This window comes from Taudactylus pleione, unplaced genomic scaffold (assembly GCF_031769625.1).
Source record: "Taudactylus pleione unplaced genomic scaffold, aTauple2 ptg000149l, whole genome shotgun sequence".
NCBI lineage: Eukaryota > Metazoa > Chordata > Amphibia > Anura > Myobatrachidae > Taudactylus > Taudactylus pleione.
This window is the reverse complement of record NW_028284551.1, coordinates 3,251,965-3,279,145: the sequence shown is the minus strand read 5'-3', so window position 1 is coordinate 3,279,145 and position 27,181 is coordinate 3,251,965. Positions and strand designations below refer to the sequence as shown.

General features: G+C 43.5%; 1 protein-coding gene across 1 annotated transcript in view; it reads left to right on the top strand.

Moving 5' to 3' along the window:
- The window catches only part of CPPED1 (calcineurin like phosphoesterase domain containing 1), a 145,383-nt gene that overhangs the window by 68,789 nt on the left and 49,413 nt on the right, over nucleotides 1-27,181 (top strand). Inside the window, exon 3 of the mRNA XM_088474230.1 lies at nucleotides 17,364-17,786. Within this exon, the coding sequence (XP_088330356.1) occupies nucleotides 17,364-17,786 (423 nt within the window). The remainder of the gene's footprint in view (nucleotides 1-17,363; nucleotides 17,787-27,181) is intronic.

The window sequence follows — 27,181 nt, the reverse complement described above, 5'->3', positions numbered from 1 at the left end:
TTTGGCCCTTAGTCTTTTAAATACATATGTGTATTCGTGTGCATTTATTATGTAAAGACTTTAACAGTGTGTAGTAACATGGCAGATTTACACAACGCTAAATAGCGCCGTACACAATGATATTATACTGACTATGCCAGATGGCGTCGTACAAACAACGCAAACATGGCAAAAAAAACCCGAAATCCACGGACTTTACTACTGTCCTCTAAAGACAATACTACCCGAATGACAGCTTCGCAGCGGGATTTCACTATAGAAATGCCGGTGTGTAGCTCTCATTGACTGAGAGAGCCTTCCGCCTCTCAGCCAATAAGCGGTTCTCACCATTGACTTCAATGGTGAGAAATGTGCGTGCCCATTTCAAATATGGCAATTCAGCGCTATTTTTGAAATTCAAAGATGGCTGCCGCAAGCCATGATTGGAGTGAAGTCAACACCCCGCCCCTCGGCTTTCTTATATAAGCCAGGGAAGGCAGCAGCACTGCAGTCCCAACGGCGGAGGGCAGAGGGTGAAGACTGCCGAAGAAAGAAGATGCCGGGGAAGTCCTGGTTGGGCGGCGGTCATGCAAAAGAGCTTAAAGGCCACCGCCCTCCAGGTGAAGGTGCAGAACAATAAAATATTAAAACAAACGGTGTGTTTATTTCTTTTTTTTATATATTTCTTTTACAGGGGTTACTATAGGTATAAAATAACAATAATGATGATAGTGCAAACTATAAATTGCAGCTGTCAAGGGGAAAGGAAGACTCCACAAATCTTCAAATAATGCACATAAACAACCAATTATCCCCTCAAAATGGCGCAAATCAAACAATGTAGAGAAGTCCTTACATAAAAAGTCCTTTATAGGTTCCTTAAATATGTATGGGAACTACGCAGGAGTGATTTCCAGTTCTGGCCTCCAATAATGACATAATCACCGACCATGTGTGCTGAGGATTGGCGCCGAAAATGGACTGCCTGTAGGTTATTTTCTTAATTAGTTTAGGTATTTATTTAAGACTGTGCAGGCATCACCATGCTCCCGAGGAAGGACTTTAGGTCTGAAAAGCTTTAAGCCTGGTGATCACTATTGATTGGGGAACCGCTGCTGCCATCGTTTACGTACCCTAAGGAGGAAGTGAAATCCTGATACACTGTACCTCCAGCCCAAATCGATCTGGGAGGGTAAAAGATGTTTGATGAAGGAGCAATGTGATACCCCTATTTATACCCTTGTGGTTATATGCCTTTTATTTCTGTTTATATGTGAGTGCAATGTTATAATAAATTTTGTTAATTTTTTGCTTGCAATATTATTTGTTCTTTTTTTGAGCAATTAAGGACTACATGTGAGAGGAAAAGATTCCTAATGCTTGAAATATTCTCATTCTGACTCTGGAGAAGGAATACATATTTAAGGAACCTATAAAGGACTTTTTATGTAAGGACTTCTCTACATTGTTTGATTTGTGCCATTTTGAGGGGATGATTGGTTATTTAGGGGTACTATAGGTACCAGCGGGCCCTTAATTCCCCGCTTGCTGGTACTTGTGGTTCTCCAAGTACCAGCATGTGGGGGAGGCTTGCTGGGGCCTGTAGTGCTTCTGCAACTGACAATATTTTAGTTCTTTATTTTGCACTACACTTTACATACTCAATCGGCACCCACCGCCCAGGGGGGCCGGGGATAGCACCTGGATATCAGTATGGGCCTAGGGTGCCCTGGAGAGGGGGACCCCTTTATTGGGGGTTCCCCAAGAAACCCCGGCCTGGGCTGACTAGCGGTCAGGATTGATGCTTCGGCCGGGGGGCCCGGTGAAAGGGCTCCCCTGGCTGTGGCATTAGCCTCCTGCTAGAAAAAGTCCGGTGCGGGTTCTGGTAAATACAGGGGAACCCTATGCATTTTTTCCTGTATTTCCAAAACTAGGACCTGCTCAGCCCAGTGCAGGTTGCGCTGCATACGGGGGACCTATGTCATTTGTCCCTCATATTTTGACAACAGGGACTGGTACTGAATAGCCCAGTGCTGGTTGTGTTTAATACGGGGGACCCCTTCGTCGTTTGTCCCCTGTATTTAGAACAACCAGTACTGGGTCTGCAGGGCCTGGTACTGGTTGTTCTTTTGGGCCGGGAGGTACGCCATTTTTTTATTTTAACACTTTCATTTTTTTTAAACATAGCAGCACAGACGGATCTCACTGATCCGTCTATGCATCTGTGTTTATTTTTATCACAACCGATGCAGGCATCACGGATATCCCTGATCTGAGCCTACATCGGTCTGAAGGCACCAACTGAGGCTGCGCAACAAGTTGAAGCTTCCTATATGTATAATGGCGCATTCGTGAGGTAATAGTTTAAAACTTTAACTTTCTAATTTACTTGAACCCCAAAAGCACCTAACCTGGAACAATAGCTAACTAATAAAACAAATCTCAAGTCTAAGTTCGCCCTGTAACCTGACTTATGTGTTCGCATAAATCCCCCATAAAGAACAGCAGAAAAGTTGTCCTAATTGAGAGTGGCAGAAAACAATGACAGTTGGAACTTTAGATTACTCCCAAATACTGTTTTTTTATTTTTTTGCCCTGAAATTTGGCATTCAGTACCAAGCGACAGTTCTACCAGCCCATGGCAAATTTCAGCTCGGTACCGCCAATAGCTTTTGAGATGTAGTCCCTTAAACACCATGCCCCCCCACGGGAGTTCTCTATGGAGAATTCCGTTTTTTCGAGGGGACCCCTATGTCGTTTGCCCCCTGTATTTAGCACAACTAGCAACGAAAAACCCCATCCAATCTGTGCAGCTCTGTCTTCTGCTCATACCTCAGTTGCATAGACTGCATGTGTGTAGTCCAATGAGCATACAATTCTGTGAATTAGCAACTCCACCATTTTGTGACAGCAATCTCACTCTGTGAAAGTGTTGAATCTGCAGTTAACCACAGGGTGTGATGGTATACCATATCTATTGTGCAAAGAACACTTCCATTAAGGCGTCAGCCTTAATGATTGGAATTTCACTGCTTTTTTTTAAGTTTGAGTTTCACAAATTCAGTAGGTTTTGTGAAATTTTAGATCATGTCTAAGAAGCCTTAATGGGACATGTGAAACCGTAAGGTTTTTTATCTATGGAATAATGATATTTGCTTAAGACTTACTTTTTCAATTTTCATTCTGTTTTTGTTAGTTTCATCTCTATTTCATATGAGAATTTTCTTTGTTGTTTCTGAATGCTTACTGGGGTAGAGATGGCCATCGATTGGCTAACCAGAGATGGTTTTTAAGCATTGGGTACTTGATTGTTGGTTTGGGTCTGCACATAGGAATGGGGTTTGCAGCTGTATATGCGTAGTACTTAAAAGGGCCAAGATTCTGCTATTGGACCTCCGCCATCAATTGGAAAATGATTTAACATCGGAGAAAAAACTATCGAGGGTTATGAAAAATCAGTGGTCGATGGCCATCACTATACTGCATTAATGTAAATGTTCATATATTTAAAAACATTTCCATTCAGAAATAGTCATCAATATAGGTCTATGGTAAAGAGATACAGTCAGGTGCATAAATATTGGGACATTGACAGAATTTTCATATTTTGGCCTCTATTCACCACCACAGTGGCTTTGAAATGAAACAAGATGTGCTTTAACTGCAGACTTTCAGATTTAATTTGAGGGTAATTACATCCAAATCAGGTGAACGGTGTAGGAATTACAACGGTTTCTATATGTGCCTCCCTCTTTTTAAGGGGCCAAAAGTAATGGGACTATCAACTCAAAAGCTATTTCATGGACAGGTGTAGGCTATTCCCTCGTTATTTCATTATCAATTAAGCCGGTAAAAGGTCTGGAGTTGATTTTAGGTGTGACTTTTGCGTTTAGAATCAGTTGCTGTCGACACTCAATATGAAATCCAAAGAGCTGTCACTAGCAGTGAAGCAAGCCATCATTAAGCTGAAAAATCAAAACAAACCCATCAGAGAGATAGCAAAAACATTAGGTGTGGCCAAATCAACTGTTTGGAACATTCTTAAAAAGAAAGAACGCATCGGAGAGCTCAGCAACACCAAAAGACACGGAAGACCACGGATAACAATTGTGGTGGATGACAGAAGAATTATTTCCCTGGTGAATAAAAACCCCTTCACAACAGTTGGCCAAATCAAGAACACTCTCCAGGAGGTAAGTGTATATGTGTCAAAGTCAACAATCAAGAGAAGACTTCACAAGAGTGAACATAGAGGGTTCACCACAAGATGTAAACCATTGGTGAGCCAAAAAAACAGGAAGACCATATTAGAGTTTGCCAAACAACATCTAAAAAAGCCATTATAGTTCTGGAACAACATCCTATGGACAGATGAGACAAAGATCAACTTGTACCAGAGTGATGGAAAGAGAAGAGTATGGAGAAGGAAAGGAACTGCTCATGATCCAAAACATACCACCTCATCAGTGAAGCATGGTGGTGGTAGTGTCATGGCGTGGGCATGTATGGCTGCCAATGGAACTGGTTCCCTTGTATTTATTGATGATGTGACTGCTGACAATAGCAGCAGAATGAATTCTGAAGTGTTTCGGGCAATATTATATGCTCATATTCAGTCAAATGCTTCAGAACTCATTGGACGGCGCTTCACAGTGCAGGTGGACAATGACCTAAAGCATACTGCAAAAGCAACCAAACAGTATTTTAAGGCTAAAAAGTGGAATGTTATGCAATGGCCAAGTCAATCCCCTGACCTGAATCCGATTGAGCGTGCATTTCACTTGATGAAAGGAAAATGCCCAAGAACAAGCAGGAACTGAAGATATTTGCAGTAGAGGCCTGGCAGAGCATCACCAGGGATGAAACCCAGCGTCTGGTGATGTCTATGTGTTCCAGACTTCAGGGTGTAATTGCTTGCAAAGGATTTGCAACAAAGTATTAAAAAGTGAAAGTTAGATTTAGGATTGTTTAGTTTGTCCCATTACTTTTGGCCCCTGAAAAAGTGGGAGGCACATATAGAAACTGTTGTAATTCCTATACCGTTCACCTGATTTGGATGTAATTACCCTCAAATTAAATCTGAAAGTCTGCAGTTAAAGCACATCTTGTTTGTTTAATTTCAAAGCCATTGTGGTGGTGAATAGATGAAAATTCTGTCAATGTCCCAATATTTATGCACCTGACTGTATTTGTGTGTTTTTTATTTTATTTTAAAAGCAATACAATACTAGCGGCATTTGTACTTGTTCAGATCACGCATATGGTAGAAGGGTCCTTGTCACCTCTTCCTGTAAGCTTGCAGCAGCAGTGACAGAACTACAGTGCTAGGGTAACTGAGGTGAGGCAGGCTTGCTCTAGTAGTGCAAGGCTTGTATAGGGAGGCGGGGCATCAATATTTGGCCTTGTGGTACTGAGTACAGTGAGATGTTGGTAAGCAAGAATGGTGAACGACAGTAGCCTGGGAAGAGGAGGTGGAAGTAAAGAATTCTAAGGAACTTTAATAATAACATTATAATAGATTTAATAGCAGTAATAGATTTAATAGCAGTAATAATATCATTGCACTGGTAAATACTATTTAAACTAGGGATGTGCGCCAACCCCTATGTTTTGGATCTGAATCTCCCATGGTTTTGGATCTGGATTGATTTTGCCAAAACCTCACCTCCGTGTTTTTTTTCAGGTTTTGGTTTTGGATCTGGATTGTTTCTTAAAAAATAAAAAAAACAGCTAAAATCACAGAAAATTGGCCTTTTCTTTGTTCCTACAGTATTAATAACCTCAATAACCTTTTTTTCCACTTGTTTCCAGTCAATTTTGACCACCTCACAGCTCACAATATTGATTTTTTTTAATCTAGTTAAAGGGCCAAAAGGTTGCATCCAGCTTTCTGGCTCAAAACTGATTGCTATAATTATTAATAGAGTTGAAGACTGTTCAAAAATGATGGTTGGGATACCCTTGAGGATTGAAGAATTATAGTTGGTGCAGCCCCGGCTGTAAAATTGATGATAAATTAATTACAAAACAATTCATTGGTGCAGCCCCAGGCTGAATAATTAATAATAAAAAAGAAATTCATTGATACAGCCCCTGGCTGTAAAATTGATAATAAATGAATTAAAAAAACAATTCATTGGTGCAGTCGGGCTGAATAATTAATAATAAATAGAAATTCATTGGTGCAACCCCCTGGCTGTAAAATTGATAATAAATGAATTAAAAAAGTAAAAAACAATTCATTTGGGTGCAGCCCCTGGCTGATTAATTAATAAAAATAAATTCATTGTTGCTGCCCCTGGCTGTAAAATTGATAAATTAATTTAAAATTGGATCCTAAACCAACCATAACATTAATTTAAAATGTCAGGGAGCAATGCCTCATCCGGTCTGCAGTCGGGAAGCCGGCGGTCTGCTTCCCGACTGCTTTATCCCGGCGAGGGTTAAATGACAGGCATCTAAATCTAGACCCCTGTCATTTTACCGACGCCGGGAGACCAGCGCCCGGCATCCTGATCAAAGGGACGCCGGGCGCGGACAGCTGCGGGGGGGGGAGGGTTAGGTTTAGGGCTCCCAGGGGGACTTAGGGTTAGGCATCCCCCGGTAGACTTAGGTTTAGGCGGCTGGGAAGGGGGTGTTAGGTTTAGGCACTAGGGAAGAAGGTTAGGGTTGGACACCCCTAAGGGGGGGTTAGGGGAGGAAATTAGGTTAGTCTATACTTACCTTAGGGACGATCAGGATTTTCACCCATGTCGGGCAGCCGCTGTTGGGATTCCATCCGCCGGACTTGCGTCCGGCGGTAAATCATACTGATTCCAACCAGCACAAAATGGAAAGGAAAAAGGTGCAAGATGGAATAGTCCTTGGGCCCTCCCACCCACCCTTATGTTGTATACAAAACAGGACATTCACAGTTTAACAAACCAATCATTTCAGCGACAAGGACTGCCAAATGTGGCTGAAATTATTGGTTTGTGTTAACCCCCATAAAACAAGCTGCCAATGTGCATTGGACATGGAAATGAAAATGATCCCATACACAAGCTGGCTCTACATTACAAGTTGTCGTCCTCATCATCCCCATCAGTGTGTACATCCTCTTCTTCACACAATATTAATTTGTCCCCGCTGGAATCCACCATAGGTGCCTCTGTAATTTTTTTGATGTAATTGTTGGTAGAGGTCTTCTTCGTGGAATTAGTAATTAATTTGAATGAACATCATCTTTTCACTCTTAAGTACTAGGAATAATAAATATAAAAAATATATAATAAACTATCAATTAACATGGTGTTATGTAGAGGTTCTTAGTACATGTTTGGCCAAAGATGTTTGCCAACCTACCACTTCATGGTGAACCTCATCAGGTGGGTCCCTAACATCCCTAATACTGACACAAGGTTGCCAGCTGCACTGAAAACTCTTTTGGAGTACACACTGGAGGATGGGCAACTTAAGTAAGTTATCTCCGAAATAGTCCTCCACCATTCTGTGAATGGAGACTGTATCACACATAGTCACGGTAGACATGTCACTAGTAGGCAGTTCTCTCAGGCCCGACCAGATGGAATTTTTTGGTGAACGATCTGCATGACCAGCAGGCATTCTGTAAGGAAAATTTTGTTTTTTCCTGGCAGCTGCAGAAACTGAAGGAGGAGATGATGGCGTTTCACGTGCAGCTGCAGCTGACAATTTTTTTACCAACAGCTCTTTGCATAGTTTTAGATTTCGGTCTGTTGGAAAAAAACTCAGAAGGTAGGACTAGAATCCAGAATGGTCGCCAAAATATATTTTTCAGATTTCAATAGATTGCCGACACTTGGATCCTGGTGAAGTGAATGAAGGGCTTGATCCACCAGTCCAACATACCTTGCGCAATCGCTCCGTTTGAGCTCCTCCTTCAGTTTCTCCAGCTGTTTTTGCAAAAGTCTGATGAGGGGAATGACCTGACTCAAGCTGGCAGTGTCTGAACTAACTTCACATGTGGCAAGTTCAAAGGATTTGAGAAACTTGCACAACACGGAAATTATTCTCCACTGCGCTTGAGTAAGATGCATTCCCCCTCCACGGCCTATTTCATAGGCCGTTGTATAGCCCTAGATGGCCTTTTGCTGTTCCTCCATCCGCTGAAGCATATAGAGGGTAGAATTCCACTGAGTTACTACCTCTTGCTTCAGATGATGGCAGGGCAAATTTAACAGTACCTGCTGGTCATGCAATCTTCGACAAGTGGTTGCCGAATGTCTAAAATGTCCGGATATTTTGCGGGCCACCGAGAGCATCTCCTGCATGCCCCTGTCATTATTTTTTTTAAAATGTTACACCACCAAATTAATTGTGTGAGCAAAACATGGGACGTGTTGGAATTCGCCTACATGTAATACTCTCACAATATTGGTGGCATTGTCTGAAATCACAAATCCTGAGGAGAGTCCAAGTGGGGTAAACCATTTAGCAATGATTTCCCTGAGTTTTTCTAAGAGATTCTCAGCAGTATGCCTCTTAGTGAAACCAGTTATACAAAGAGTAGCTTGCCTCTGTATCAGCTGTCTTTTGGTAGATGATGTTGTTTCTGTTGAAGGCAATACACCTACCCAGTGGGCTGTCACAGTCATGTAATCCTTAGTTTGCCCTGTCACACTTGTCCACATATCAGTGGTCATGTGGACAGTGGGTACAACGGCATTTCTGAGGACATTAATAAGGTTTTTTTTAATATCCTTGTACAGACTTGGAATTGCTATTCTAGCGAAGTGGAATCTAGAAGGGATCTAGTAGCGAGGACACAGGACCTCCATTAACTGTTGAAAACCCAGTGCAGTAATGGCGGATACTGGATGCACATCTAATACCAGCATAGCTGTTATGGCGTCAGTAATCCGCTGGGCTGTCATACTTGTTTGCCCTTGCAAACGATTGTTTGACAGTTAATTGTTTTTTCTAGGATACACTACAAGTAGTCTTCCTCCTGGTTCCCTTCTGGGATGAAGATCTACGCACAGCAACAGCAGCAGCAACAGGCGTTGTCATCAAGGATCCTTCTGAGGAATCACGGATAGGAGAGGAGTCAATCATGCTTCGAATAACAACATTGGATGCAGCAGGACTACTCCCGATGACGAATGAGGATGTTGATGATGCAGGTGTTGGTGGTGGAGATCGAAGTCACTTGGATCCCACAGAGAGGGAGAAGGTAGGTGACACTGGACTTGTTACGTTTTGAGTTTTGGAACTTGGCGACATACACTTTGATATTTGAATGCGCTCCAAGTCACGTAGCAAGGAGGAGGTTCCTAAGTGGTTTAGGTCCCTCCCACTACTCACTCTTGCTTGGCAATGGTCACATATGGCTTGACAACTGTTGTCCGGATTGGGGTGAAAATAATTCCACGTGAGAAGTGGATTTTTTTTGTCTTTTGCCCTGGCATGACAACAATGGGCTTTGTCTTTTTCATTCCATGGGCAACAGCTGTTGCCTTACTCACACAAAGGACATCCTCGGCATCAACATCCTCATCACCAATATCCTCATCATTCTTAGCGCCTAAAACTACCAAAATATCCTCCATGTGCAATTCCACAGAAACATCCTCACTGACTACGTCTGCAAGATGTTGACTGCCCTTCCCCACATTTACAGAGGGCACACAAATGTTGGAACTTGAAGGATTCTCCAATACACTAGTATTTAGGTCTGGCTCACACATGGCAACCGCGGACACACTGGCACACTCCTCTGGGATTTGTGATTTCGATTTCTCAGGGCACACAGTTGGTTTTTCTGGAGCTGTCTTACTCTTCTTAACAACTTTCAATATTTTAATGGTGCCACCACCACTACTACTACAAGCAGAAGGGCTATCAGCAGTCTTCATAAAGAAAGGCCAAGGCCTTATCCTTTCCTTGCCACTTCGTGTAGTGAATGTCATATTGCCAATTTTTTGTTTATCTAAAGGCAACTTGCCTTTCGATTTTTAATTTTTTTTCTTTACTACAGTAAAAGTAGCTTTACCATATCCAAGGCGTGACTTAAGCCCTGGGGCATGGGCCTTCATAGAGGACGAGGAAGTTGACGGCCTTGCATTATCATGATGACTGCTGGCGGCAGCTACAACATGTAGTTCTTGGCCTTGCTCTCCTGTCATGTGACAGCCCTCCATATTTTCTGCGGTCTTGAATCAGTGTCACAAGCACGAATAGTGTAGCCAAGGTGCCATTACAAAATTCACACACGTGCAGTTGTGCGCCCACAGAAAAAAAATAGACAAAAGACACTATTTTTTTGTTTCGTTTTTTTGGGTCCAGAACTTGGGCCCAGAGCACAGATTGATGACGACTGGAGTCGGGCAGCACTAGGTTGCAACTTGCGTTGATGTATCTTGTGCTGCTAAGCCTAACAAGCGCGCACAGAAAAAAATAGACAAAAGACACTATTTTTTTGTTTTGTTTTTTTGGGGGCCCAGAGCACAGATTGATGACGAGTTGAGTTGGGCAGCACTAGGTTGCGTTGCTGTATCTTGTGCGGCTAAGCCTAACACGCACACACAGAAAATAAAATAAGACAATTTTTTTTTTTTCCGGGTCTAGAACTCGGGCACAGATGGACGCAGCAGACAGCACAGCACCAGCCCAGATGGATCAGCAACAGTACCAACCCAGATGGACACAGCAGACAGCACAGCAGTGACAGCACTAGATGGATCAGCAGTGCACTAGTCCAGGACACAGCAGACAGCACAGCACCAGCACAGGTAAGTACTACCCACCCTCTCTGTTCAGTCTCCACAGCAGGAGTGAAATGGCAGCCACCGTGTGGCCCCTTATATACATAGAGACGAAAGCTTGAGAGCCACGAGATTTCGTCTCTATGGTTTTGCTTCGGTTTGAGATCCGGGGCCGGCGGGGGAACCGAACACACGTTCGGTTCTCGCCCTGGATCTCAAAATTCGGGTGGGTTCGGATCTCTGAGATCTGAACCCGCTCATCTCTAATTTAAACATGTTTATGTTGTATTGATCTTTAATTTGCACTGCTTTCCACTAGCACATCGGGAACCTCTAAAGTCCTGCGATTGAGTTGCCTCAATGTTTAATATTTCATAGCCACATAGAATTCAGAAGTGTTTAACTAGTAGGGTAGGTGCTGTAACCCAGGCAATAGAGATTGGAGGATTATGTAAAACAGCTGAATCCTTCTAGCCAGGATACCTGCAGAGATGAACAATTTCAAAACACAAAAGATCAGTATCCGGCTCTAAAATCTGAAACTTGGTTGCACCCAATTACCTGACCTTATAGGTCCTAATAGACTTCTGATCAATATAGTATGCATCCACCAAAATGTATGAAAGAAATTGCCACTTCTGCAGCTACATTTAGGGTGCTATTTCAAATGTAGGTGATGTCGCCAATGCTCGTAATGGTGGTGATGATACTGGATCAGAACCTCTATATACCCCTGCCTATACCTTCTAATATCCTACCTATAAACCTCTAAGGATGACGCTAATTTGCGTACGCAGTCATACAGTATATAAAGACTTAAGACTTGGAATCTGTGGTTCCAAAGCACAAGTATTATTCAGGTAAAAGTACAGTCAGTTACACGCTATTGATCCAGACACAATTTGGCGCAAAGGAATTATACAGGCCCAAGTAAAGTATACAAACTCAGCGCTTCCGGACCAGATGTTAGGCATCAGCAAGAAACCCCTCGTCTATCAGCATTCAGCACGAAGACTAACAACCCAGCGTTTGAGCACACATATTTATACCCCCCAGGAATAGACAAAACAATAGAGACGTTTGTTGCTGATGTCATTGGTTCCCAAGGGGGATACATCTGTTACAGAGCGTTTAACAGGCTGATTCAAATAGACTCAACCCAGCCTCCAACAACTGGGGGTCTCTGCCCTCCCGCCCCATGCAACATCCTAACAGTTGTTCATATTATATACATTTTGTTGCTTGAAGTCTCTGCGGTTCATAAGTCGAGAATGCATGATGCGATCTCCACACCGATAATACCGGAATTCTGTTGAAAGAGTACGCATCAGTACGAAACCAAACACGGCTTACTTAGCATGAATAAAACTTTAGTTACCAAATAATCTTTATTTCATAGCATTTATACTTAAGGAACAAACTTAAATCTTATACCTTAAAGCTTATGGAACCTTGTATGTGAATATGTAATGTGAGAGTATACGGGGTTTGATATAAATACGCTAGTTAACTGGGGACAGATGCGTGCGCACTTAGCTAATTAAACAGTGTTTTCATACAAGGTCTTATGCATTCGCTAATATGCGATTAGTTACCAGCGCAATTGTGCGTATTAATGTGTGTATGAAAAATGGTGCACTTAAATCTCACTAAGTGAACACCTAGCAGTGTGGAATGCTGAGCCATATAGTTCCACACGTGCCCCCCCCCCCACTCTCTCAGCAGCCCCCACCTTTCACAGGCTCTAAAGAAAAGTCCTTTGTTCTCCCAGACTCTTGTGTGAATGCACATGTGTTACCCCAAGCTGTGAAGCTGGCGCCATCCTGTCTGGGTATGGGACTAAAACCTGTTTAGGATTCAGACAAATCCAATTGTGTAGATCAATGCCTGGATTATATTACAATTGCCACAACTATACTTGTCTCCCAATTTGTATGTAAAAACACTCATTGTCTATTTACTTTTTCTCAGGAAGCTGTTCTTCCAGTTGCCCTTGGTAGATTATCAAAAACATTGCCACCTGTACTTAGCTTGTGAGTTGTAACTTAAAATGGGGCTGGTCGCAAAATGGCGTCTTGTAGATTCTTGTTTATAAAATGGAGTCTAGCTGCCATTCGCAAGATGGCGTCGTGCACACTTCAATTTTAAACTGATCTTGTCTCAGCCAATTATCCAGCTTCGACAGTGGGCAAGCACAACACTGCTCATATTGCCCCGCCCACATAGTGGTGACCTCACATTGCTGAGCGTTGAATCGCCCCCTTAGAGTGGAGCCTTTTTCTTGCTAATGATAAAAACCAACCTTCCTATTAACAGTGGATGCTACCTTAATGTGAAACGTTAATTACACAAATGTATGGGTATATTAAATTCAGTGTGAGTTTAAGCTCTCGGGATGAGTGCCTGGAGCTATTCAATTGCACGTGCTGAAAACCTGAGACTAGTATCTATAATGGGTGCAGGGTGTACGGGGCACAGGGGGATCCTTCACCGCACACCCTGCACCCATAGTATTACTTAGTTCTCCAGAGTCCTACATCGACGTGGGGGTCCAGCGCTGTAAAAACTACTGTAAAATGGCCGCTGCGGCCATTTTCTCTTCGTTTGCGCATGCACATACTCTTTAGACTCTTGGCACATTCTAGTGCCCAGAGTCTATAACTCCGGCGCTGGCCGCGCACACCTCAGTGAGCTGCCGAACGGAGAGGAGGATGCCTGTGTCGGAGACTTGAGACGGGCCCCCTTCTCTCTAGAAACGCCCCAGGCTTGTACCCTCCTGAAATCTGTGCTAACTAGTGCTTCAGAGCTAGTCACTGTGTTACTTAGTGTTGTTAACAGAATCGCACCCGGAACTTAAGTCAGAAAATGCACTTTACCACAATTAAGGCCCAGGCATTAATCACAGTAAGCTGCATCTCCCAATTTAAGAGAGTTTACACAGCGCAGGCAATAGAATAGCTCTAGGCTCTCATCCCGGGAGCGCAAAAAACTCACGCTGAATTGCATTCCCCTCTTATGTTTCTAATCTGGTGATAACACAGTTGCAAAAAATATCTCACTTTTATTTAAATATTCTTCATTGATACCATGAAATTGTGAGATTTTGTTGCTTAATTAAATTATATGTAAATATGCGATGATATACCCATCTTCTGAGTGCAATGTACTTTTTTCATGAGTGGCACAGTGGTTAGCATTGCTGGCTGACAGTGCTACCTTTTACCATGGCGTTGATTCTGACCAGAGCAAAGTACGCAGGGGCGGATTGGGAATTTTAAGTGGCCCTGGAAAAAACTGAAAGTAGACCTATGTGCGCGTGCCGAAAAAGTGGGTGTGGCCTAATTTGAAACACCATGCCCGCAAGCCACTCCCCCTGTTTCAGTCATGCTGGGGGCATGCCTACCGATCCAGGAGCTGATGGGCATGCCCACAGTCCCTCTCTCCAGTGAATAAGCACAGCAAGCATGTGAATGAGCATTTTCTTACCTACTGTATATGATTTCTCTGCAACGGGGAACCTCTGAAGAAATTGATCCTCGCTGGACATTCAGTGTCTTTGCTATTCATGCACAAGATCCTATGGTCTGGAAGCCGCCTGTATGTGTCGCAATAAAACCAATGTCATTATCATGCAACAGAGGTTCAACCAGATAATAAATGTGGGTTTCCCATATCAAAACCATTTTATATTAATAAAATAAATTTGCTCATTTGGTACCATTTGCATCAGTAATATGATTTAATTAGAATTGTTGTCTTACTGATGATTACTGTTCCCCAGTCGTTTCTTCATATAGTACTAGTGGTCCTACCATCTTCTATGTGTGTCACCAGCATCATCGCCTTAGTGTGTCCCCAGACCATCCCCCCATGTGTCTTTTCAGCATCATCCTTCTGTGCCTCCCCAATACCATCATCCTGCGTCTCTCCAGCATCATCATCCTGTGTCTCCCCAGTGCCATCATCCTTCACCGTGCACTAGCACAGAATAACCCCAACCCTCCAGATCATCATCTCCCCTTAGCACAGAACAGCCCCCTCCCCCGCAGACAGATCATCTCCCCTTACCACAAAATGACTCCACCTCACAATCATCTCCCCCCTTGTATAGCAGACCCCCTCTCCCCCACAGAAAGACCATGTCCCCTTGGCACAAAATAACCCCACAAAGATCATCTCCCCCTAGTATGGCAGATCCCCTCTCCTCCACAGAGAGACTATGGACCTCATTCAGAGTCGGTCGAAGCGGCCGCACGGTCGTACGCCACCAATGTTCGCTATACTGCGCATGCGTAAAGTTCGCAATGCGCGTGCGCAAACTAGCCGCTACGATCAGAAATTTCTCTCTCCTTGAACACAGCCAGATCTGTAGTTTGAGTGACAGATTGAGGCGTTTGTGGGTGGTAACGGGAAGATGCTTGAAAACGGGGAAGTGGAGATCCGAACGCAGGCGTGCCTAATTATGTGAACGGCGTTTTATGGGAGTGCATAATTAACAAAGTAGCGTCATGGCACATGTGACATGGGAGGTTTTTACACTGACATGATCGTAGAGCTTAAGAGAGGGTATGGTCAACCTTAAGCTCTACGACCAGTTCCGATGGTTCTCGATGGTCTTGATTAATCCCTATATGCCCGGAGATGACGTGTAATGCGTACGAGAAGGGGGCGTATTTTTTTGTCTTCCGGCCGCTTCCTCCCCTTGGTCGGCCAGCTACCGATCCAAACTTAGGGACGCAACTTGCGAGGGAATCATTTGCATATCCGGCCCCTTTTCCCGTACGACTGTGCGGCCGCTTCGACCGACTCTGAATGAGGTCCCATGTCCCCTTGGCACAAAATAACCCCACCCCACAAAGATCATCCCCCACTAGTATAGCAGACGCCCCCTCCCCCACAGAAAGACCATGTCCCCTTGGCACAATATACCCCACCCCACATATATCATATCCCCCTAGTATAGCAGACCCCCCCTCCCCCACAGAAAGACCGTCTCCCCGCACAAAATAACCCCGCCCCACAGACAGATCATCTTCCCCTTAGTATAGCAGACCCCCCACAGAAAGACCATGTCCCCTTGGCACAAAATAACCCCACCCCAGAAACATCTCCCCCTAGTATAGCAGACTCCCCCCACAGAAATATAATCTCCCCTTAGAACAAAATGAGCCCACCCCACAGACAGGTCATCTCAGAATAGCAGCACCCCCCCCCCCCTCTCCCACAGAATCTTCCTTTGGCACAAATAACCCCACAGACAGATCATCTCCCCCTAGTATGGAAGACCCCCTCCCCCTCACAGAAGGACTGTCTCCCACTAGTTCAGCATCTCCCCTGCAGATCTCCCCTCCCCCTTAGACAGACCAACTCCTCTCCCCCTTAGAAAGACAGATGATCTCATTCTCCCCTTAGCAGGCCTCCCACCCTGGACATCCCGAGTCCAGTATCCAAACTCCATCTCCCAGCCCCATTGCCCTGCTGCAGCTAACCAGATTGTCTCCTCTCCGCTCTGCCCTCTCTCCAGGCTGTTAAATTAAACTTGACACTTCACAGCCTGGGGAGGGAAGAGTAGAGCGGAGACAATCGGGCTAACAGACTGCCTGGGCGGCCCCCCACTCCCGCTGCAACTTACCTCCCTCACCCGCGGGCCGCGCCACTTCCTGTCTTGAGTCCGCCGTGGCATGTGACCGTGACACCGACAGCATGCTGGGCGGGGTTTCAATAGGCTGCCGCTGGCCTCTCTTCTCGCGAGAGAGAGGCTAAGGCGCGACCAGACGGAGCTGACAGGCAGCCGGGTGCCTGTGAAAGTGAGTCTCTAGAGGAGCCAGCGGATGACGAAAATAAGGGGGCGGGGCCTCACAGAAAAGCGGCCCCACAACCAATCGGCCCACCAGGATTTTTCCCGCAGAAAATACCTGCCAATCCGCCCCTGACAGTACATGTATAGTTTATTTGTTCTATTTGCAATTGCATTGGTTTACTGTGCTGTGGTTAACTCACACAGTCCAAAAGCATCCTATTGGGTTGTGTGTGCTTTTGTGGGGGACACTGGTCTGAAAAGTTCAGTATTCTTTGAGACGCGCTGCTTTATATAATGTCGCTGTACAAATAAACAAGGCGTCAATAATGCATGCAGTACAAATAACTGTCCTTTGATTGTGGGTCCTTTATTCACAGATGTTACTAAAAAGGTGATGTCATGTTTTCTTAAAAACAAAATAATGAAAATAAAATATTACAATGGACTCTCTGAAATAGTGTGCTGAGATAAAAAGCGAAAGTAGCCCAACCTTTGTTAAAGATACTATAGATCTGCTGTAAAAATAACATGGTAACAGAAGACCACTCTATTCTATTGTATATATCTAATGCATTTTATACACCTGAGGGTAGATTTAGTAAGGCTTCTAAAATGGAGAAGTGGTGGTGTTGGCCATAGCAACCAACAAGAAGTCTGAGAGCAGTCAGTGCAGGTTTGTACTGTTAATGGGCACAAAGCAAGCTACACTATTTTTACAGTTCAGAACTCGGATGCATCTAAAGTACCTGTTTTTTACCCAGAAATCATCTGATCTTTTAAGATGACTTATTGAAGTCTTAAGGTTCATCAAAATAATGATTTATAGTGACTCTTGACTATATCTGTAATCTATTTTTCAGGAATTGAATGGAAAGAGGCTCAAGAACGTGATCTAAAGAATGTTCTCCTGAAGACCAACCATGACATCCCCCTGGTGTTTGTCAGTGGAAATCATGACATAGGCAATGCTCCAGCCCCTGAAACTATACAGAGCTTCTGTAACAACTGGGGTGATGACTACTTCTCCTTCTGGGTTGGTGGAGTGTTTTTTCTTGTACTAAATTCCCAGCTCTTCTTTGATGCAAGCAATTGTCCTGAGCAAAAAGAAAGTCAAGACAAGTGGCTTGCTGATCAGCTGTCCACAGCCAAACAGCGGCAGTGCAAGCAAGCCATCATATTTCAGCACATTCCTCTATTTCTTCAGGATCCAGACGAAGATAACAATTATTTTAATCTGGAAAAGACATCTAGACAAGAGCTATTAGAGGCGTTTCGTAAAGCAGGTAATGGCCTTTAATATCGATAAAACAATTGTATTGATGTGTCTTTTTCTGCTTTGTTGTAAGAGAAAAATGATATGGTTGAATCCCCAGTATGTTTTAAAGAAACACTATTGATATCTGATCTGCCCTCCAACAGGGAGAAGCACATTTTGCCTGAGGAGTATGGGCCTTAATCCCTATCTATTGAATCTGCCAAAGGGCATACATTATGCTTTCCAAGATACATGATTTGATATTGTCAGCTGCATTGACCTATAGTAAAATAGTTATATTAGTGCAGCTTGAAAAATATGTAAAAAAACATATTTTAAAGTTGTAACTAAGGGGCTTATGTAATAGGTGCATAGTTTAAGGACGTAGAATTTTTGGTGAGTGTGCCAATAAATTTAAAGCAGCCGTTGTTTATAAGGCAAAATTAACCTTATAACTAATTGCTGCTTTAAAGTTAGCAGCAAACTCGCCAAAAACACACTGGTTCCTTAAACCCGGAACCTACTGCAGAACTCCCTTAAGATGTTACTTAGCTAAAGGTCAGACCTATTAGTGGAGCACTAGAATGAGTGGCCATTAACCTAATAACAATCTTACTACTACTGCATTATATTTTGTTTTTGAGAACTCATAATAGCTCTCATTCATGAAAATCAAGAGTAACATATATCTTGCTCTGGCTCAAATTGTGTATCCTCCACTCCAAAAGTGAGCACTACAGTAGGTTTGATTATAAGAAAAGTATAATTGACCTTTCTTGTTCATATACGTTTTCTATATGATCGTTCTATCTTTGCAGCAATTCATTATCTGCTGGCTAAGCCAGAATCCATTTTATCCATACATGAACTTTAATTTAACAGTGAGTCTCAAGGTTCTGCCACCCATCCACAGACCTCTTAAGTTTGTGCACATACACATTACAAAACAATGTACGAGGGCTCTTTGAAAAGTAATGAGACTGATTTTTTTATTTAGAATCTGATGACTCTACAGGATCTGAACATTTTTCTTTTTGAAAGTTGCGTCCTTCACATTCAATACATTTTTTGCAGTGTTGCAGCTGTGGCATTTTTCACTCCATCATCTGTTGAGAACTTCTTTCCTCGCAGTTTTTTGTTCAGGGTTTGGAATGCCCAGAAATCACAGGGCGCTAAGTCCGGGTTATATGGAGGGTGTTCCGTTACTGTCCCATTAATTTCAGTCAGTGCTTCCAATGCAACAGCAACAACATGTGGTTGGACATTGTCTTGGAGCAAAAACCATTGTTTCTTCATCAAATATGTTATTTTATTCCTCATGGTTCCATGCAAATGTGTTTTAGGACGTTTGCATAGAAGTCACCATTAATTGTCTGTCCACGGGGAACCCAGTGCTGTAGGATCATACCGTGTGCATCAAAGAACAGCAGAAGCATGACTTTGCATGATGAAGGAATCACACAGAATTTTTTGGGTGGAGGCGAATTCGCGTGTTTCCATACACTAGACTGTTGTTTAGATTCCGGATCATAATGCCGAGTTCATGATTTGTCACACATCACAATTGATGTCAGGAAATCTGGTATCCTCTCCGACATTCGATCGGTGTTCTTACACGATTCAACTCGTCGTCGCATCTGATCATCTGTGGTACCCACCTGACACACACAATGCATTTTCAGTTCCTTTGTCACAATATGCTGAACCCTTTCGAATGAGTTGCCAAGTGAAGCCAAAAGTTTGCGTAAAGTTAACCTTCTGTCATTTTGCAACATCGCTACAGCTTCGGATATGTTGACACCTGTAACCGCGGTGAATGGTTTCCCAGAACATGCTCCGTCAGGCACTCGCATATTACCCTCTTTAAAGTGATTCCACCAACGAAATACTGCTGCACGGCTAATTGTTTTATGCTTCCTGTAACATTTCATGAGTTTCATTTCCGCTTTTTTAAAGTTTAACACAAAATTCAATCACAAATCTCTGGTGTAATCTTACAGACATGTCTCCCTCATCCGCCATGATGAAACGTACAAAGATCTTCCACTCGCTGTGACCAAACAAAGAAGACTACGGCAGTCCAACCACAGGTTCAGACACATTGATGTATGACCTTCACGATAATCAGCATAGCGTTGCCACGTCTACCTATGGGACAGAAAAACAGAGGCAGTCTTATTACTTTTCAATCAGCTTTTGTATGTTAAATTTGTAGACAACCAAGCTTTTTACTGAGTATTCAAAGAATGTTCCCAAAGCTTATTTTAGCCTAATACCACTTTCACACAGAAAAAAGCCAAAAACTTGGCATTTGATGCACGTTTTTTTTTGCCGGTTCCAGTCTGTACCCCCTTCACACAGAAAAGCAAATTCACAGGTGAAGCATTTCGATCCCGTAATTTGCGGATCATCCCGGTATTTCTTCTGAGTGAAAGGGTCAACTCGGGTCACAAATCCCGGGACTTCGACCCTCCAAATATAATAACTTTATTTGATATTCTTTCAAAAATAAAAATGAACAATGTTTCCCCCAGTTTTTAATATTTCGCCTAAATAATCTATATCACTTTGGAAATATCTGGTGAATTAAAAATGATATACAGTATACAGATTTGAGAGCAGATACTTGACCCTACGAGCTCATTCTACTGATACCAATTTGTCACGACCAGCCGGCCGATTCTCCAGATACCTCAATCTGAGAATCTCCACCAGTGACTTATAGTTACCTCAGCACGTGCGGTTAGTCTAACACTGTACTGCCACCACCAACGAAGTTCATGGGAGTCATTAGGTTCTCCCCTCAAATATCAATATTGCAAACTCGCTTACATATAGGTACGTAGCTTTGACCTCACAGGCTCGTGAATTCGACAAGGACACAGAGAATACACTGGATTAAGAATGTTTAATCCAAAAAATATTTCCAAGGTTGTTGATTAAAGAAAAAGGTAGTACAAATATGGACAATACAAATATATCACAAATAAGTTTCAGAAAATAAAATGAATTAAAATGATAAAAAACCCAGACCTTGTGTGAAGCATCAGGTCCAGGCCAGTCGTCAGAACTCTCCTTAGACACAAGGAGAGTTAGGTTGAGAATGCTACACCAGGTAAGCAGTATTTCCAGTATGATGGAAATAGTGTCAAATAATAAATAATATAGGTTATCTCAAATCTCAGAGATTATCTGCACATTTACCCCTTTGCACACTGTCAAAGGGAAGGTCACTTGGCATTTGTATTATGTCACCTAGGATAAATGTTATAACAACCAGCAATAGATCATTTTAAATAAATTTTACTTGCTGTTTTATCCTCATTGTCTTGTTTCATAATTAAGTGATATCAATACCTTAATAAAGATCTTGAGGGCTCTGGGCATGTCACTCTGTTTGTAAAATTAAGAGGATACATATTTGAAAGCTACTGTATATGTGGAGCAGACACGATTACCCATAGACACTTTTAGTGATCTGAACTGAGGGCCTGATTCAGACGCAGTTGCTGTGTGTAAACAGTATAATGCTGCTGGAGACGTCTGAAGGCAATAGATGCCTCTTAACAGCATTTCAGAACCGAGTGCGATGGTTGCAGCTTCAGGTCATCTGAGAAAGCTAAAGGCTACTCAGAATGGCCGTCTTATCTCCATTGCCGAGGCCAGGAAATTTACGTCTTCCAATGTAGAATCTGGCCTAGGCACTCCCAGAAAATGGAGGTGGAACGCCACCATTTCCAGGAACGCTGGCCGGTGACAACCGCTTCCCGCCTCCAAACCGTTGCAGCCCGTCTTTCAGGCTGTGGCTGTCAGGCACTGCAAGCGTGATCGCAGGACTCATTCTGCACATGCGCAGAACGGGTTCTGTGCATGTGTAGTTCACGCACCATCGGGTTAGTACATAAACCATCTAATTTACATATTAACCTGAGTCAGGTCCTCCATGCATAATTATTTATAGAGTTACTCTGCATGGTTACACTTGTATCCGCTAATGCGTAACCTCATATGCAGTGGCACATTTGTATCTCTTTAATTGCAATTTTCTTTTGGACTATGAAAAGCAAAGCCTTTGCCAGAACATAAATAATGTGAGATATTATGTTAATTCCCAAAAGCTGTACTGTTTGGATATTTTAGTTACCTGCACCATGCAGCCTAGACTGTTTGTCATGGGCAAGTTGTAATAACGAATAAAGGAATGAAGGTGCGATAGCTGTGAAGGCGGTAACTGCTCACGTCATGTGCTGTAGTAACTGCTTCCCTGCATGAAGTAATGCATGAAAGTGATCAGCATGCTCCCCTGTCATTATCGGTGCTTCTATACCTAGATAGACAACCCGAAGTGGTGTGGCAATGTATGACCGGTTAGTGGCACTGACAGTTCTGACCAGAGCCGTAACTAGGGTGGTGCAACGTGCCATGCACAGGGCTGCAGAGCAGGGGGCACCATTCAGGCCTGGCAATTCTTAGCTTCCACTGTTTTTATCCCCTGCATCTCCTGGCTACCCCTATCTCCTCCCTGACTGACCCAGCCCCCCCTTCTCCTTCTGGCCACTTCACTAAGCACCTTCAGTCACATCCTCTTTTATTTACACACACATTTCAAAATATTGTCATACCTGGGACCTCTCACATGGCAGACAGACACCTTACACATGGAGCTACAGTATCTCTCCCACAATTTGTGGTGGTAGTCCATGACCCCTTTTTGGGGGGCACGTCTTATGTCCATATTTGGAAAATGGGGGACGAAAGCACCAATGCTCTTTCTGGCCTAGGGCACCAAAAAGTCTAGCTAAGGCTCTGGTTCTGACAACTGCAGCTATCTATTTTGACAGGTATTAGGCTACTTACTGGCTTCTGTCGGGACTTGCATCATCGGGATGCCGCTGTCTGTCTTCTGACCGTCGGCATCACGTTCGCCGGTAATTCATACCAATTCCATAAAAGCAACCTAGCTTGTGCAGGTGCTATTTACAGGACCGAATCACACAAAGACAGGAATTGGATACCTACTGACTGACAGGACAAACAGAAACATGAGCAGGACTGTGGGACAAGCATGCATAGTCCTAGAAGACAGTATTACAGGACAGACAGGCACACTGACATTACTCACTTTCTTGGCAGCTACAGATTTCCCTCCTACATGATCTGTGTGCTGGACGTCTATTGATGACTTAGAGGGGACGTTCTGCACACAATGGGTCTGTTCTGCTGCTACCTGATCAAGTCCCCCCTCCCCCCCTCCTTACCTATGCTTACAGACAAGTGCAGTGTCCTGAGTTCCTGCTTGACAGCAAAGTTATACAGTTGTTTTCAGCACTGTGTGGTTTCCGGGCAACAGGAAACCCAGCTAAGGGTACCACTGAATAGCTCTTTTACTTATGCCAAAATATTCTTGAGGATTATTCGGCATCTAACAGTAGCCTGAGATATGCACATGTTTATTGTTTGGTAAAGATAATTATTATGCATACATTATTATTGTACTCCCACAGCTATAAGCTCCATTGGTGTAAAACTTACGTCACATGGTATTTACAGCTAACCAGACTTGAGCACTGCAGTGATTTATATATGTCTGTTCTGGTGGTAGGACTTTTCGATGTCATGAACTGTATCTTACTTTTCGTTCAACAGTAAAGTCATAGCAGCTTCCTGACAGGAAAAGTCAGCTTCTTGTTAACGAACTTTGATATCCTGACTTTCATCTGTTAGGTTGGCAGGTTTATAAGCCATCACACTTCCCAGAACATTTTACAGAGAACAAATGACACCTATTGGATCTTGATACGGTTATTACTTACAAAGATGGACAAGTATTACAAGCTGTTGTGTAATTGCATGTGTTCTAGCAGTAGAATGGTACAGGGAGAAGTGAGGCTCCTAACTTCAAGCCCGTTTTTTTCAGCTGCACAAGACAAAGACTAATACTAAGTGATCTGTGGGCAAATGTAATATGGGCTTAGTTTGTCTCTGTACATTGGCTCTTACATTTTCATTTCACTGTCTATTTAGCAGAGGACAGTGACAAATTACATCACAAGAAGAAGCCAAACTCAGGATCCTAAAATTAGCAAAAAATATTTAAGCACTTTTGTTTATCAAAAAAGTACATATAGGTTACATACAGTAGGAGGCTCATTACCTTGCTTGGCTAGAGTAGAACGATACGGAAATGTGTTTTTCTGAGGTAGCAGAGATTGCTAATGTCATTATTCTAGCCAGCGATGCATCAAAGAATCCTCCCCTACTGCTTTGCACTACCTGGTTCAACTGTGTGTCCACCCCTCACACACACACACTTTCTCATTCACCATCATTTCTTGCATCACTCCATCATGCACTTAACTCTATTTACCCTTCAATTTTCCCAAGTCACTTCCATTCCATCACATTTTTGATCAAACTCCGCTCCAACATTTTATTTCTATCATAATAATTTTCCCATTGCTAGAGCCATCCCTGCACACTCAGTTTTGTACTATGTTCTCTTTTTCTGCTCTTTCTCAAGACAGTCGGTGATATCTCAACTTCTTTGTTCTCTCCCACTGGACTTTTATTTCCTACCTACTGTATTGGAACCTCAATTGATCTCATGTTCTTTCCCATCTACTCCAGTTTCTCCAACTCTCCACTTCATCTGCCCAACCACAACCGTAACTTTAGCCAACCCTTGCCTCTCATTCTCTCCCCGGCTGCTAAGTTAACATGAACACAGCAACACATACAGTAAATAGTCTCTACCCAAACCACATAAGTCTACTCTAAAATTACTCCTCTCTCATGTAACTAGCCTTTCTGTCTAGAACTGGCTGTCTCATTCTTCACAACTCTCTTTAGACATATACAGTACATGGCAACTTCAATCAACACACACAGGGCCTGATTCAGAGCCGAACGCTCTGACCAGAGCGCTCGCTCTGAATCAGGGCCCTCCTCCATGAAAATGGAGCAGCCTCCTGGCCGCTCGCATAGCTGTAGGTGACCACCCACAGCATATGCGAGCGTCCATGATGATTGTCGCGATGGTCTTGACCATCGCGACCATCGGGCTTGCGACGGAGACCCTGCGGTAGGTTCTCGCTGCCCAAGCCCAGGAGTGATTTTGGCTCTATCAGAGCCAAAATCACTCCCACTGACATCACTAGTGATGTCAGTGGGGCCGGCTTCAGACAGTAGGCGTTCCCATGGGAACGCATCCATCTGGCGGGCACGCCCACCAAAGGGGGCGTGCTGTCAATCAACATCAACAGCACGCCCCCTTTGGTGCGAGACCCGAAGCGATGGAGAGCCCGTCGCTCGCCGGGTCTCGCACATGCGCACGACGGAGCTCCCTCCATCGTGCGCAAGCGCAGTGGGGGAACATCGACCCGCTTGCGAGCGTCCTGCGCTCGCGAGCGGGTCTGAATGACCCCCACAGTCTTTGGAGATTCAAACTTCAACCATAGCACACCAAAGACAAATGCTACCTGTAAAAGTGCTCCAACATATGCCACTGGAGGAAGTTTCACTCCAAGGCCACTCCCTTTGCTAGAAATCCTTGCCTTTCCCTTACTATGCAACCCTCCCACTTGCTGTGCAAACTCACTTCTTTTCTCTAAAAGCCACTAAATCTTCTAGACCCCAACATATGTTTCCTACTTACAACTCACTTCTCTGCTAGTCTTTACCACCTTCCATAATTGCCTCACCGCTTATGATTTAACATAACCTCCCCTAATAGCAGGCCCCTCATGCATCACTGTCTCCTCCACTCCAAATCCACCCTTCTTCCATTCTTCCCCATAACCTAGAACAAAGTCTGTGCATTCATCTCATTATCTCACCCAACAACCAGCACTGTCAACCCTATTTCCTACCGATTATTTGCTTCTTCTACCCCACTGCCTACTGTGCCTACCACTAGCTCACCTGTCTTTCTCAATTTGCACATTCTCATCTTCATGTAAACACACATTCAATTCGGAAGAAACCAGCTGTTGACCAAGCCTCCCTTTCCAATTACCTCTTTATTTATTTCCTCAACTTTGCATTTAACTGTTTAAGTCCCTTCGTTTTACTCACCTACTGGCGTGCTTTACTTTCACTCACTTTTTGGCTTTTCGCAGTTGGAATTTTGCCCCAACATTGCAATGAGACTGCCATTACACAAGTGAAACTATGTACTTATAGCAAAAGTTAAGGTGCGTATCCACTAATAGACGGAGAAACAAAAGCACGATTATGACATTGTAATCTGTGCTGTCCTTTCACAGACTATGATGTGGCTACACTGAAAGTTCAGTCGTTCAGTGTAGACACATCCATCATCCCCACACATTCTGAACTTGACGTGATCGTCTGGTTGACCAGCATGTACGGGCGATGATAGATGTCAAAAACGACCAGCGGGAACGCGCATCGCTGGTCGTTCTTGACATTTAAATGCCTGATTTGCGGCCGATTACTGAGCGATGCACGATTACGATGTCGTAATCGTGCAATCGCTCAGTAAGGTTGCGTAGTGGATATGCACCTTTAGAGTCCTTCGCCATCATCTGTCACCTCCTGCTGCTTTTGCACTTGCAGTAAGACTTGCACTGACTTTTCACTGTGTACTTTATTTCAAATATGATCAGGAGAGTTTTATATCTGTAGGAATCCTGGATAAGGGGAATAAATGTCTTTTCTAGAAATGCAATAAATTCATGTGGTAATATAACAGATGATGAATATCTCCACTCAGTGGTATTCAGATATTCTAATTAAGTTTGTTCCTTTGTAAAAGTTCTCACTTGAAGTAAAGTAATACATTTTATTAGCCTAATGTGCGGTACACACTTGAACGTTAAGTCGTTAGATTGGCCGACAGATCTAATGATTTGGCAAGGTTATGCACAAACGAACTTATAATACACACTGATCAATCGGGCGCCCAATATGTCTGGCCAGCATAATCAGCTGTGATGTCATCGCCGATGCAATATATCCGTGAAAGTCATCTTTCATAGATATATTGTGTGTACACACTGCCAGATAGACTGAACGATACACCGTTCATTGGCTGTACAGGCGATATATCGTCTGTGTACCCAGCATTAAATCTGTGGCTGATCAGAGTAGTTATACCGTTCACAGATGTAAACAGGAGTTCTTTATATTCTGAATTTCTACTTCAGGGTCCATAGGGTATCCACAGGATATCTTGGGGTATAGGCGATGGAGGCAGACATCAGGCACCACAGAGTTAAAGTTTTCAGCCTCCCAGGATGCACTGGGGTCTCTCTCCTAAGGATGCACTGGGGTCTCTCTCCTATACCCCGCCCCCGAGCCAAGGCAAATCAGTATCGTAGGTACCCGGCACGGAGTCGGATCACCTCTTCAGAGTGGGGCTGTTGGAACAGGTCTGAAGTTTCTTCCAGCAGCGTTGCTGTG